Genomic DNA, 15,668 nt, shown 5'->3' on the forward strand with positions numbered 1-15,668 from the left:
ACACCTAATTGCAGTGCTAGAATCTAGGCCCCAAATCGGAGGGCCGGTTTATAAGGAGGCTATATCAAAAACTGTTCCGATACACAATATATTCGGCAAAACTCTTTATGGTCCTAAAATATTCCAAATTTCAGACAAATTGGATAAAAACTACGGATTCTAGAAGCCCAAAACGTAAAATCTGGAGATCGGTCTATATGGGGGCTATATCAACACATGGACCGATAATCACCATTTTCAGCACACCTCTTTATGGTCCTAGAAAACCTCTAGATTTCCAATTCTAGGCAAATTGGATAAAAACTATGGATTCTATAAGGCCAAGACCCCGCAATCGATAGGTCAGTTTATATGGGGACTATATCAAAACCTGGACCGGTATAACCCATTTTCGAACTTGACCTTCCTGCAGACAAAAAACGAATCTGTGCCCACTTTCAACAAGATTGCATCATTATTGAAGACTGTAGCGTGATTTCAATATACAGACATCTAGACAGAGGGACATGGTTATATCGTCTAAGAATTGCTCCCTGATCAAGAACATATAAACTTTATATAGACAAAAATCGATATTTCGATGTGTCACAAACGGAGTAACACCATTCTATGGTGGTGGGTATGAAAAGGTTTATATAGCAGAGTCTACAAATACCCAGCAAAAAAAGTTGGAAGTTCCTCCAAAGGCATAACTTTAAAAGCACTTCCAGAAGATGCACTCTCAAAAATCGATGTTCTTTATTTTTACTTTTAATTAAATTTTTATAACTTGGTGTTTTCATACTTTTACGGCCATTTTCATGTAGCTCCGTTAGGCTTTAACTGCCAGTTAACAGAAAGAAAATTGCAAATATCTTCTCTCCGGTTAACTTTAACTGAAAAATGTTCTTCAGTTAAGTTCCTAACTGGCCTATGGAATATAAACGCAAGATGACAGCTTCGTCTATAATACGGTTTAAAAGTTGATTAGTAAACGGAACACTAACGGAGCTTTATGAAAATGGGTGTTATAGGTAATTTTAACTTTTTTATACCCACCACCATAGAATGGTGACGGGGGTATAATAAGTTTGTTATTCCGTTTGTAACACATCGAAATATCGATTTCCGACTATAAAAAGTATATATATTCTAAGACGATATAATGATGTCCGTCTGTCTGTCTGGCTGTCTATCTGTCTGTTGTAATCACGCTACAGTCTTCAATAATGAAGCAATCGTGCTGAAATTTTGTACAAACTCGTCTTTTGTCTGTAGGCAGGTCAAGTTCGAAGATGGGCTATATCGGTCAAGGTTTTGATATAGTCCCCATATAAATCGACCTCCCGATTTGGGGTCTTGGGCTTATAAAAATCGTAGTTTTTATTCAATTTGCCTGAAATTTGAAATCTAGAGGTACTTGAGGACTATCAAAAGGTGTGCCGAAAATGGTCCGTATCGGTCCATGTTTTGGTATAGCCCCCATATAGACCGATCTCCCGATTTTACTTCTTGGGCTTATAGAAACCGCAGTTTTTATCCAATTTAACTGAAATTGGAAATCTAGAGGAATTTTAGGAACATAAAGTGATGTGCCGTAAATGGTGATTATCGGTCCATGTTTTGGTATAGCCTGCATATAGACCGATCTCCCGATTTTATTTCTTGGGCTTCTAGAAACGGTATTTACTATCCAATTTGCCTGAATCCGTAGATTTTATCTAATTTGCCAGAAATTACAAATCTATAGGTATTTTAGGACCATAAAGAGGTGTTTCGAAAATGGTCGGTGTCGGTCAATGTTTTGTTATAGCCCCCATAACTATAGACTGATCTCCCGATTTTACTTCTTGGGCTTCTAGAATTCGTCGTTTTTACCTTTTTTGTCTGAAATTGGAACTCTAAAGGTATTTGATTATTTGAAGTTTTGGTACACGCAGAGAAGAAACATGATTGTCACAATCATATTCGAAGAGCAAAATAATATGATAGGAGCTATTTTTGCGGCGACCATGTAACATTTTAACCTGCAACCATGTTGGCTCAGTGAACATGGTTCTAAAAAAAATGTAATTGTCCTCATCTAAAATGTTATTATATTGATAAAAAGAATTTTGTTTGAATGAAAAGACAATGGTCACGATTTAAAATGTTATGGTATTCATTAAAAATGTTTTTCTCCTAGTTAAAAGAACATGGTCACAACCTAAAATGTTTTGATCTTTATGAAAAGACTTTTTTCATCGTCGAAAAAAGGACGCCACTTGAGAAAAGAAAACACAAAATTAACTTTATTTGTTTGTTTTTATTTATTTATAAATCAATTCATTGTTTATTTGTATTTATAATGCCGTTCAAGCAAACATCATATATTTTTAAACACTCTATTTTATTTCAATTTCAACAATAAGTAATTATTCCATATTTACATCGTGCACATCAAATGTAGAAACGCAGACATCATGTAACTGAAAATAAAAAAAATGATACCATATAGCAAAATGCAGGACAAAAAACAGGTACATTTTTTCAGTTACACTTTCCTTTTTTGTGTTCACATAAAACCACGTGCCACTTCTAAATAAGTAAATTAACACAAAACACAGTAAATCCGTATTATCCGTTCATTCCAAGAAACAATCAACACACGACTGACGCGCAAAATGAAAATCGTGTGTACCTGCTCAATGTTTTTATAAAATTCTTTTCGCTGCAAACATGTTAAAAAATTAAATGGTCACGAAAAAAATGTAAATGGTCTTTATGGCCATGTAATGGTTCTAGACATGTCTATATTTAACCTATAAAAATACTTTTTTCCCTGTAAAAAAGTAAAAAAAAAAAAAAATTGAATGGTCAGGTACATGATTTTCCCGACCATTTAATGGTCTCAAATTCTATCATTTAAATGATACAACATCTTTGCGGTATTTGAGAACCATTCAAATGCTTATTGCCACCATACATTTTTCTCCGCTCGAAAACTATTTTTACAAAGACAAAATACATGGTTTTCGCGGCAATTACATGCTCTAGATAAGCATTAAATGGATGCGGCAACCATGTCCAAACATGGTTTTTCTGTGCGTGTATAGCCCCCATATAGATCAACCTCCCGAATTTATTTCTTGGGCTGCTAGAATCTGTAATTTTTATCCACTTTGCCTGAAAGTGGAAACCTAGAGGTATTTTAGGACCACAAATATGTCAGCCGAATATGGTGTGTATCGAGCCATGTTTTGCTATAGCCCCATATAGACCCATCTCCCGATTTACCTCATTGGGCTTCTAGAAACCGCAGTTTTTATCCAATTTAACTGAAATTGGAAATCGAGAGGTACTTTAGAACCGTAAAGAGGTGTGCCAAAAATGGTGTGCATCGGTCCATGTTTTGGCATGGTCCCCATATAAACCGACCTCCCGATTTGGGGTCTTGGGCTTATAAAAATCGTAGTTTTTATCCAATCTAAATCTAAAGATATTTTATGACCATAAAGAGGTGTGCCGAAAATGATCCGTATCGTTCCATGTTTTGGTATAGCCCCCATATAGACCGATCTCCCGATTTTATATCTTGGGTTTATAGAATCCGTAGTTTATATACAATATGTCTGAAATTGGAAATTTATAGGTATTTTAGGACCATAAAGAGGTGTGCCACAAATGGTGAGTATCGGTCCATGTTTTGGTATAGCCCCCATATAGACGAAATCCAGATTTTACTTCTTGGGCTTCTAGAATCCGAAGTTTTTATCCAATTTGCCTGAAATTGCAAATCTAGAGGTATTTTCGAGCCATAAAGTGGTGTGCCGAAAACGGTGAGTATCGGTCGGTATTTTAGTATAGCCCCCATATAGACCGATCTCTCGATTTTACTTCTTGGGCTTATAGAAGCCGCAGTTTTTATCCGATTTGCCTGAAATTGTAAATATTCTCGTATTTTAGGCTCACAAAAACGTGTATCGGATTTAGTTTTTATCGGTCCTTTTAGTAATGCCTCCATATCGACCGACTTCACTTCTTGAGGGTATAGAAGGCGCACTGATCATGAAAATTGCTTGAAACTCAAAGTAAAATTTCCAGATTTTATTTCTCGGGTGAAAATCTACAGATTTAAGATTTCAAATCAAGACGTTATTTTATAATTTTCTTGCACACTTACAAGAGATCTTAATGATTCCTCTAAAACTCAAACAAAAATGGTTCTTATAAAGGGTGATACGGTCAAAATTTGGTCAATATAAACTTGACGTATTTCTTTCAATTTTGCATTTAAAAAACCTGAACACCCCTCATTTTGAAGGTGTGTGTGTAGAATGTTGCTCCTATTTTGATTTTGGAATTCACTCTTCAGTTGTCAAAATGCCGTCCAAGCAAGAAGAGCAGCGTATCAAAATTTTGCTCGCGCATCGCGAAAATCCGAGCTACTCGCACGCAAAGCTGGCAAAATCGCTAAAAGTTGTCAAATCAACCGTTACAAATGTAATTAAAGTGTTTGGGAAACGTTTGTCGACAACCAGGAAGTCTGGATCGGGGGGAAATCGAAAACCGGAAGCCGCTGAGACGACAAAGAGAGTTGCCGGTAGTTTCAAGCGAAAACCTAACCTCTCTCTCCGAGATGCCGCAAATAAGCTGGGTGTATCGTCTTCAACCGTGCATCGAGCCAAAAAACGAGCCGGACTATCGACTTACAAGAAGGTAGTGACTCCAAATCGCGATGATAATCAAAATACGACGGTCAAAGCGCGATCCCGGAGGCTGTACACGACGATACTGACGAAGTTTGACTGCGTGGTAATGGACGACGAAACCTACGTCAAAGCCGACTACAAGCAGCTTCCGGGACAGGAGTTTTATACGGCAAAAGGAAGGGGAAAGGTAGCAGATATTTTCAAGCACATAAAACTGTCAAAGTTCGCAAAGAAATATCTGGTTTGGCAAGCCATCTGTACCTGTGGCTTGAAAAGCAGCATTTTCATAGCTTCCGGGACTGTCAACCAAGAAATTTACGTGAAAGAGTGTTTGAATAAACGTCTGCTGCCTTTCCTGAAGAAACACGGTTGTTCCGTACTGTTTTGGCCGGATTTGGCATCTTGCCATTACGGTAAAAAGGCCATGGAGTGGTACGCCGCCAACAACGTGCAGGTGGTTCCCTAGGACAAGAACCCTCCCAACACGCCAGAGCTCCGCCCAATTGAGAAATACTGGGCTATTGTCAAGCGGAACCTAAAGAAGATCAAAAAAACTGCTAAGGACGAGCAGCAGTTCTGGCTTTCTGCGGCGAAGAAGGTGGACAAGGTGGCTGTACAAAATCTGATGACAGGTGTCAAGCGTGAGGCCCGGCAATTCGGATTTGGAAAAGCGAAAACCTAACTGAATATTTTTCCTGAATTTTATACTAATTGAACTTGAAAAAAAAATTTAATCTGATTTTTTAAATAAACGATTTCACCGATTTACACGCGTTTTCCCTTGACCAACTTTTGACCGTATCACCCTTTAAATCCAGACTCTGATATAGTCCTCATAGGTGAAATCTTTAAATTTATCTTCGGGAAGCGTCCTAAAGTCCTCCTGAAATTTCAAAGGAAACCGAACCGGATGAATTTTGCTCCTCCAAGAGGCTCCAAAACCAAATCTGGGGATCGGTTTATATGGGGACTATATGTAATTATGGACCGATATGGACTATTTTTTGAATGGCTTTTAGAGACCTAACACCACGTACAACATTTCAACCGGATCGGATGAATTTTCCTTCTCCAAGAGTCTCCGGAGGTCAAATCTGGGGATCGGTTTATATGGCTGATGAAAGTTGATGAAAAATTCATTCATTCATTTATTCCGTCCGTCTGTCCCTCCGTCTGTGGAAATCACGCTAACTTCCAAACGACATTAGCTATCGACCTGAAACTTGGCACAAGTAGTTTTTATTGATGTAGATCGGATGGTATTGCAAATAGGCTGTATCGGACCACTTTTACGTACAGCCCCCGTATAAACCGGCTCCTAGATTTGGCTTGCGGAGCCTCTTAGAGAAGCAAATTTCATCCGATCCGATTGAAATTTTGTACGTGGTGTTAATATATGGTCTCTAAAAACCATTCCAAAATTGGTCTATATAAGTCCATAACTATATATAGCCCCCATATAAACCGATACCCAGATTTGACCTCCGGAACCTCTTGGAGGAGCAAAATTCACCCGATCCGGTTGAAATTTTGTACGTGGTGTAAGTATATCTAACAACCTTGCAAAAATTATTCCATATCGGTCTGTAATTATATATAGCCCCCATATAAACCGATCGCCAGATTTGACCTCTGGAGCCGAATCATCCAAATCGGTTGAAATTTGGTACATTGTGCTGGTATATGGTCGCTAACATCCATGCCAAACTTGGCCCATATCGATCCCCAAATCACTCAAAAACTGGTCCATATCGGTTCATAATTGTAACAGGTTGGCTGATAAGTCCCCGGTCTGACACATAGATGGCGTCGCTAGTATTAAAGGCATATTATTTTTATATAGTACCAACCTTCAAATGATTCGTGTCAAAATTTGACGTCTGTAAGACAATTAGTTTGTGAGATAGAGCGTCTTTTGTGAAGCAACTTTTGTTATTGTGCAAAAAAATGGAAAAAAGGAATTTCGTGTTTTGATAAAATACTGTTTTCTGAAGGGAAAAAATACGGTGGAATCATAAACTTGGCTTGATAATGAGTTTCCGGACTCTGCCCCAGGGAAATCAACAATAAATGATTGGTATGCAAAATTCAAGCGTGGTGAAATGAGCACGGAGGACGGTGAACTCCCGAAAGAGGTGATTACCGACGAAAACATCAAAAAAATCCACAAAATGATTTTGTATGACCGTAAAATGAAGTTGATCGAGATAGCAGAGGCATTAAAGATATCAAAGGAACGTGTTGGTCATATCATTCATCAATATTTGGATATGCGGAAGCTCTGTGCAAAATGGGTGCCGCGCGAGCTCACATTTGACCAAAAACAACAACGTGTTGATGATTCTGAGCGGTGTTTGCAGCTGTTAACTCGTATACACCCGAGTCTTTCCGTCGATATGTGACAATGGATGAAACATGGCTCCATCACTACACTCCTGAATCCAATCGACAGTTTGCTGAGTGGACAGCGACCGGTGAACCGTCTCCGAAGCGTGGAAAGACTCAAAAGTCCGCTGGCAAAGTAATGGCCTCTGTTTTTTGGGATGCGCATGGAATAATTTATATCGATTATCTTGAGAAGGAAAAAACCATCAACAGTGACTATTATATGGCGTTATGGGAGCGTTTGAAGGTCGAAGACGCGGCAAAACGGCCCCATATGAAGAAGAAAAAAGTGTTGTTCCACCAAGATAACGCACCGTGCCACTAGTCATTGAAAACGATGGCAAAAATTCATGAATTGGGCTTCGAATTGCTTCCCCACCCACCGTATTCTCCAGATCTGGCCCCCAGCGACTTTTTCTTCTTCTCAGACCTCAAAAAGATGCTCGCAGGGAAAAAATTTGGCTGCAATGAAGAGGTGATAGCCGAAACTGATGCCTATTTTGAGGCAAAACCGAAGGAGTATTACCAAAATGGTATCAAAAAATTGGAAGGTCGTTATAATCGTTGTATCGCTCTTGAAGGGAACTATGTTGAATAATAAAAACGAATTAAGAAAAAAATGTGTTTCAGCCAACCTGTTATATAGCCCCATATATATAGCTCCCATATAAACCGATCGCCAGATTTGACCTCTGGGGCCGAATCAAACGAATCGGTTGAAATTTGGTACATTGTGCTAATATATGGTCGCTAACATCCATGCCAAACTTGGCCCATATCGATCCCCAATCACACAAAAACTGGTCCATATCGGTTGATAAATGTATATAGCCCCCATATAAGGCGACCCCCATATATTAATTCTGGCTCTCTAATTACCGTGTAAAAGTTCATACCGGTTCGTAGTTATTTGTAGACTTCCCTATATATACCGGTCAAGAACTGAATTATATACGTATTTAATCTGCCTTTTTTGTCTAATATATACGACGTATGGACTAATTTACAATTTAGAGGACGATGTTACGTAGTTTTAACATACCTTGCCATTAGGAAGACCTACCACAACCCAAGTAATTCGATTGTGGATTACAGTCTTTAGTAGAAGTTACTGCGCAATCCATGGTGGAGGGTATATAAGATTCGGCCTGGCCGAACTTACAGTCGTATATACTTGTTTATTATAACATTAAATTTTTGTCGGTTAATTTTTTTAGCTAACCTTGCTCTAAAGAGCTCTTTTACTATAATTGGAGCTATTGAGATAACTTTAAGTTGCCATTAATTTATCTTTTAAATTCCAAGCTATTTAAAACTTTCTCGCAACATTATATTATATTTATTACTAAAAAACCATTAAATTATAATGATATATAAATAATTAATTAAAAACATTTTAATTCTCTTTGCAATGTTTTACAGAGCTCGTGGATATCCAGAACCCATAGTCACATGGCGTCGTGAAGATGGCAATGAAATTGTCCTCAAAGACAGTGTGGGCACCAAAACTTTAGGTAATTAAATTCAATTCCGTACCCCCATTAATGGCATGCCAAGCAAATGACCAACCCAACCCCAAAGAACGATAGTTCAAAGATAATTTGCTCAACTATTTTAGAACTTTGACCACACTTATTTGCAAAACTAATGTCCGTCTGGTTTTGTAGAATTTTCAGCATTTTCTTTGACTATCCTTTAATGTAATTGTTCTTTCTTCTTCTTCTTGTTTTTTTTTGCAACTCATTACAGTGTCCTCTTATCGCGGTGAGGTTTTGAAATTGGCAAAAATTTCTCGCAACGAAATGGGTTCATATCTCTGCATAGCATCAAACGGTGTACCACCATCAGTTTCCAAAAGGATATCCTTAAGTATACACTGTAAGTATTGCTTTGAGTTGTGTATAAGCAACCATCTCTCCATCTAACTTTAGCTCTAACTGTGGAATGCATATTTGAAATATTTAGCTACAAAAACGAATCTCAATCACACATACATATAGACTGGGTCTTGCCATGTGTGTGTGTGTGTCGGTGTAGTGGAGAAAAACCGCATATAAGAAATGGTTGGATTTTGCTACGAATGTGAGCTAAAAATAAATTTAGAGAAAAAAACTCCCTCTCGGTTACAGTTTATAAAAGTTAAATACAGCTCATTAATTACCCCTAGAAGTGAAGTACGTTCACCGAGAAAAAAGGACACTGCAATCACCAACATTTTTGATTTTAAGCTGCAACACTTACCGTAGCCAAAGAATGTCCTTGTTGTATGTTCGTTTTTTGCCGAATCTCTTATGGTTTTAGGAATGCTTCCAGCATTTCCCTTGTTCTTCCAGTTATCCTACATTCATGGGACAATTACACCTTTGTCCCTTGACATCACATCATATTTATCTACTTTACAGCTTTACCTTTTTTTGCTTCTGCATAAATGGGAACCATGACGACACAAAAAGACAATGCGTCTCTATGGTCTATTTTTTTTTTGTGTTACTTTTACATATCCTTCGTCCTGTGAACATTACTGTTAGTTGTCACTGGCATTGATGCAAAACATTCACATGGACTTATCAGCATCATCCACTTTTTACCGCATCATCAACGTTTTTCAGTTCTCATAATAAGTAAGGATGTGTATTCCATAGACTATAAAAATGAATCTAACTGCTAACGAACTTGGGTAGATTTTAAATGCTGGGAAAATCATTTCTAGAAATTAGACAAAAAAGATGGAAGGTATTCCACAATCATTACCCACCCAGGAACTCTGTATCTAATTTTTCTATTTCCGATGAACAAGCCTTTGAATATTCACTATTTGGACATTTTAAGGGAACATTTAAATTTTGAACAGTTAATTGAGGAAAATTAATTAAAAATATTGATGATGTTAAAAATTTCACCGCAACGGCGATTTGATTCTATTTTTTGAGTCTATTTTTGGAACATTACACTTTAAAATTATAATTGGAATACTGTTAAAATGAAATTTAGGTACACCACCTGGACTCGACTCCGGAGTCGAGGCTAATAAGAAATGCTGGAGTCGGAGCTGGAGTCGAGCAAAATTGACTCGACTCCACATCCCTGCTCAAAACTAAGAAAAATGTGATCACTACTTCACGTACACAGAAAAAAATTTCACGCAAAATTTTCCAATTAAAATTTTAATTGAGTTTTAAAAAATATTCAATTAAAAATTTAATTGAATCAACAAATTTTTTAATTGAAACAAAAATCAATCACAAAAATTTAAAGTATCAATTAATTTTTTAATTGGATCAATTAATTTTTTAATTGACCTTCAATTAATTTTTTAATTGATACTATCATTTCTGTGATTGAAGACATTTCAATTAAAAAATTAATTGGATCAAATAATTTCGTGATTGAATCAGAAAATTTTTTTTTGTGTGTACCACCCATACAAAAGAATCAAAAATATCTGGTTTCATATAGTGGTAATTGCATAGAGGGGAACAGTCATAGACTGCTCTTTGAAATTTGGTATGGTTAGAGCCGAGATATTGACCAATAGAGAGCGAAATTTTGTGACTCTAGGTTAACGGAACCGTATCAACAGCCCTCTACATTTGGTCCCCTTCGGCTATGGGAAAAGTTTATTAACTTTTCAATTTTTTTTTTTTGGAATTTTCGTTGACTCGTTTTGTTAAATAAATTTATTTTATATTTCTTGTTAGCTTTCAATTCTAAAAATTAAATTTTGCTAATTTTGAAAAAGTTGCGTCAATTTTGCAAAAGTTTGTAAAACAGATGAAAATTTCAATTTTTTCGTTTCTGGCCATATTGTTGGTACTTTGGGAACTTATAAACAAAAATAAATCTTTGATTTTATTTCTTTGTTTGTGTTTGGCTTGTATTTGTTGTTATCTTTGAATTCGAAAAATGACGCACTCATGCACAAGTTCAATGACGAGATAAAATTAAAAAAGTATATACGGCCGTAAGTTCGGCCAGGCCGAAGCTTATGTACCCTCCATCATGGATTGCGTAGAAACTTCATCTAAACACTGCCATCCACAATCGAATTACTTAAGTTGCGGTAACACTTGCCGATGGCAAGGTATCTTAAAACCTCCTAACACCATATTCTAAATTGTATGTAAGTCCATACGTGGTATATATTAGATCAAAAAAGATCGATCCAATACGTATATAATTCAAATTGACAAAGTAGACATAAAATTTTGACAAAATTTTCTACAGAAATAAAATTTTAACAAAATTTTCTATACAAATAAAATTTTCACAAAATTTTCTATAGCAATTAAAATTTTGATAAAATTTTCCATAGAAAGAAAATTTTGACAAAAATTTCTACAAAAATAAAATTTTAACAAAATTTTCTATAGAAATAAAATCTTGGTAGATTATTTTTGGCTCGAGTGGCAACCATGATTATGAACCGAATAAAATTTGAACAAAATTTTCTATAGAAATAAAATTTTGACAAAATTTTCTATAGAAATAAAATATTGACAATGATGAAAATTTTATTATGAACCGAATAAAATTTTAACAAAATTTTCTATAGAAATAAAATTTTGGTAGATTATTTTTGGCTCTAGTGGCAACCATGATTATGAACTGATATGGACCAATTTTTGTGTGATTGGACCAATTTTGGTATGGTTGTTAGCGATCATATACTAACACCACGTGCCTAATTTGAACCGGATCGGATGAATTTTGCTCCTCCAAGAGGCTCCGGAGGTCAAATCTGGAGAATGTTTTATATGGGAGATATATATAATTATGGACCGATATGGACCTATTCTGGCACGGTTGTTAAAGATCATATACTAACACCATGTTCCAAATTACAACCGGATTGGATGACATTTGCTTCTCTTGGAGACTTCGCAAGCCAAATCTGGGGATCGGTTTATATGGGGGCTATATATAATTATGAACCCATGTGAACCAATTTTTGCATGGATGTTAGAGACCATATACCAATATCATGTACCAAATTTCAGGCGGATCGGATGAAATTTGCTTCTCTTTGAGGCTCCGCAACCCAAATCTGGGGATCGGTTTATATGGGCGCCATATATAATTATGGACCGATGTGGACCAATTTTTGCACGGTTGTTAGATACTATATACCAATACCATGTACCAAATTTCAGCCGGATCGGATGCAATTTGCTCCTCTTAGAGGCTCCACAAGCCAAATCTGGGGATCGGTTTATATGGGGGCTATATATAATTAAGGACCGATATGGACCAATTTTTGCATGATTGTTAGAGACCATATACCAACATCATGTACCAAATTTCAGCCGGATCGGATGAAATTTTCTTCTTTTTGAGGATCCGCAAGCCAAATCTGGGGATCGGTTTATATGGTGGCTATATATAATTATGGACCGATGTGAACCAATTTTTGCATGGTTATTAGATACCATATACCAACACCACGTAACAAATTTCAGCCGGATCGGATGAAATTTGCTTCTCTTTTAGGCTCCGCAAGCCAAATCTGGAGATCGGTTTATATGGGGGCTATATATACTTATGGACCGATGTGAACCAATTTTTGCATGGTTATTAGAGACCATATACCAACACCATATACCAAATTTCAGCCGGATCGGATGAACTATGCTTCTGTTAGAGGCTCCACAAGCCAAATCTGAGGGTCCCTTTATATGGGGGCTATACGTAAAAGTGGACCGATATGGTCCATTTTCAATACCATCCGACCTACATCGATAACAACTACTTGTGCTAAGGGTCAAGTCGAAAGCTTGTTTCGTTCGGAAGTTAGCGTGATTTCAACAGACGGACGGACGGACGGACGGACATGCTTAGATCGACTCAGAATTTCACCACGACCCAGAATATATATAGTTTATGGGGTCTTAGAGCAATATTTCGATGTGTTACAAACGGAATGACAAAGTTAATATACCCCCATCCTATGATGGAGGGTATAAAAACGAAAAGAAATGAAATTTTCACCTGTTTTACAAACTTTTGCAAAAATGACACTACTTTTTTAAAGATAGGATTTTTTTTTGAAAGGAATACTAACAACAAATACAAAGCAAAATCAAAAAAGAAATAAAATTCAGAGAAATATTTTTTGTTACAATTTCTCAAAGTACCACCAAGATGGACAAAGTGAAAATTAAAAATGTTTCCGTTTTTTACAAACTTTTGCCGACGCTACTTTTGCACAATTAGGAAAATTTAATTTTTGTAATAGAAAACTCACAACATTTATAAAACAACAAGTATATACGGCCGTAAGTTCGGCCAGGCCGAAGCTCCACCATGGATTGCGTAGAAACTTCTACTGAAGACTGTCATCGACAATCGAATTACTTGGGTTGCGGTAACACTTGCCGATGGCAAGGTATCTTAAAACTTCCTAACACCGTAATATATACCACATAGTCCATACGTGGTATATATTAAACTAAAAAAAGGCCGATTAAATATGTATATAATTAAGTTTAAAGTTTCTATAGAAATAAAATTTTGACAACAGTGAGAAGTAAAATTTGGAAAAAAATTTCTATAGAAATAAAATTTGGAAAAAATTTCTATAGAAATAAAATTTTGACAAAATTTTCTATAGAAATAAAGTTTTGACAAAATTTTTTATAGAAATAAAATTTTGAAAAAATTTCCTATAGAAATAAAATTTTGACAAAATTTTCTATAGAAATAAAATTTTTACAAAATGTTCTATAGAAATAACATTTTGACAATGTTTTCTATAAAATAAAATTTTTGAAGATTATTTTTGGCTCGAGTGGCAACCATGATTATGAACCGATATATACCAATTTTTGTGTGATTGGGGATCAGCTATATATAACTATAGACCCATATGGACCAATTTTAACATGGTTATTAGCGGCTTTATACTAACATTTCAACCGGATCGGTTGAATTTTGCTCCTCCAAGAGGCTCCGGAGATCAAATCTGGGGAACGGTTGATATGGGGGCTATATATAATTATGGACCGATATAGAAAAATTCTTGCGTGTTTATTAGAGACCACATTCTAACACCATGTTCCAAATTTCAATCGGATCGGATGACTTTTGCTCCTCCGGCTTATATGGGGGCTATATATAATTATGGGCCGATGTGGACCAATTTTTGCATGGTCATTAGAGACCATATAGTAACACCATGTTCCAAATTTCAGCCCGATCGGACGAAATTTGCTTCTCTTAGAGGCTCCGCAAGCCAAATCGGAGGATCGGTTTATATGGGGGCTATATGTAATTATGGACCGATATAGACCAATTTTTGCATGGTTGTTAGAGACCATATACTAACATCATGTACCCAATTTCAGCCGGATCGGATGAAATTTGCTTCTCTTAGAGCAATCGCAAGCCAAATTTGGGGGTCCGTTTATATGGGGGCTATACGTAAATATGGACCGATATGGCCCATTTGCAATACCATCCGACCTACATCAATTACAACTACTTGTGACAAGTTTCAAGTCGATAGCTTGTTTCGTTCGGAAGTTAGCGTGATTTCAACAGACGGGCGGACGGACATGCTCAGATCGACTCAGAATTTCACCACGACCCAGAATATATATATATATATACTTTATGAGGTCTTAGAGCAATATTTCGATGTGTTACAAACGGAATGACAAAGTTAATGTACCCCATCCTATGGTGGAGGGTATAACAAGAAATGAAAGTCAAACCTAATAAAATTTACGCAATACATAATAAAAACTCGTTTATCCAAAATCCCTTCGTTTTTATAAATGAGGGGTTTTACCGAAAATATACTCCAAAATTAAAAATATGTTAAACATATTTCTGATCGAAACTAGCAGAATTTAATAATAGACTATTCATAAATATGCTCTTTAATCAACCTAAAAAATAGTTTGAGAACAAAATTGAGTTATAATTTTTTTTTTTTTTTTTTTTTTGGCGTTCTTTGTAAATTATTCATTTTGGGTAGAAAAGTCCCAAGAATTTTAAAAATTGTTAAAATTTAATTTTTTTCACATTTTTTTGTTTTACTTTAAATACCACCAATACGTACACAAAATATTTAACTTGGCTAAAATTTTACCATTTTTCCTCTTACACCATCCAAGTAATTTAATCCCATTTTCGACCAAAAAAAAAACGTAAAATTCAAATATTTTTTAAAAATGATTCTAGCCAATATAGCAACATTTTATTTTTGCATTCGAAGCTCGATATCATAGACTATTAAAAACAGAAGTTAGAATAAAAATTGGAACACATATTTTTTGTCGCTTTCGAAGCACTGTGCGTCGGTTTCTTTATAATCGGTGGTTGTTGAGAATTCGGTTCGTTGATGATCACTAGTGATGATAACATCGGTTTATCGATGTTCGGTGGTTGATGCGAGGTTAGGATTGTTTATAATCGATAGTGATGGATAACATCGGTTCGACAATGCTCGGCATTTGATTATTCGTTTTAAATATATAGTAGTCTTGAGACACTCTCGTACTGATGAAAAAAAGTTTGCTAATTGACAACTAAATAAGCTGGTTTTTCATTCAACTTGAAGATAACACTTGTAGCTTTCGATATCGATACGGTTACTTGAACAAAACCAAAAGT

The 15,668-nt window shown here is 36.0% G+C and overlaps 1 protein-coding gene across 1 annotated transcript in view; it reads left to right on the plus strand.

Annotated features, from left to right (window-relative positions):
• The window catches only part of DIP-alpha (Dpr-interacting protein alpha), a 230,152-nt gene that overhangs the window by 125,874 nt on the left and 88,610 nt on the right, over positions 1 to 15,668 (plus strand). Inside the window, exons 5-6 of the mRNA XM_075299884.1 lie at positions 8,478 to 8,569; positions 8,805 to 8,933. Coding sequence (XP_075155999.1) covers positions 8,478 to 8,569; positions 8,805 to 8,933 — 221 coding nt within the window. The remainder of the gene's footprint in view (positions 1 to 8,477; positions 8,570 to 8,804; positions 8,934 to 15,668) is intronic.

Source organism: Haematobia irritans, chromosome 3 (genome assembly GCF_050003625.1).
Source record: "Haematobia irritans isolate KBUSLIRL chromosome 3, ASM5000362v1, whole genome shotgun sequence".
Taxonomy (NCBI): Eukaryota; Metazoa; Arthropoda; class Insecta; order Diptera; family Muscidae; genus Haematobia; species Haematobia irritans.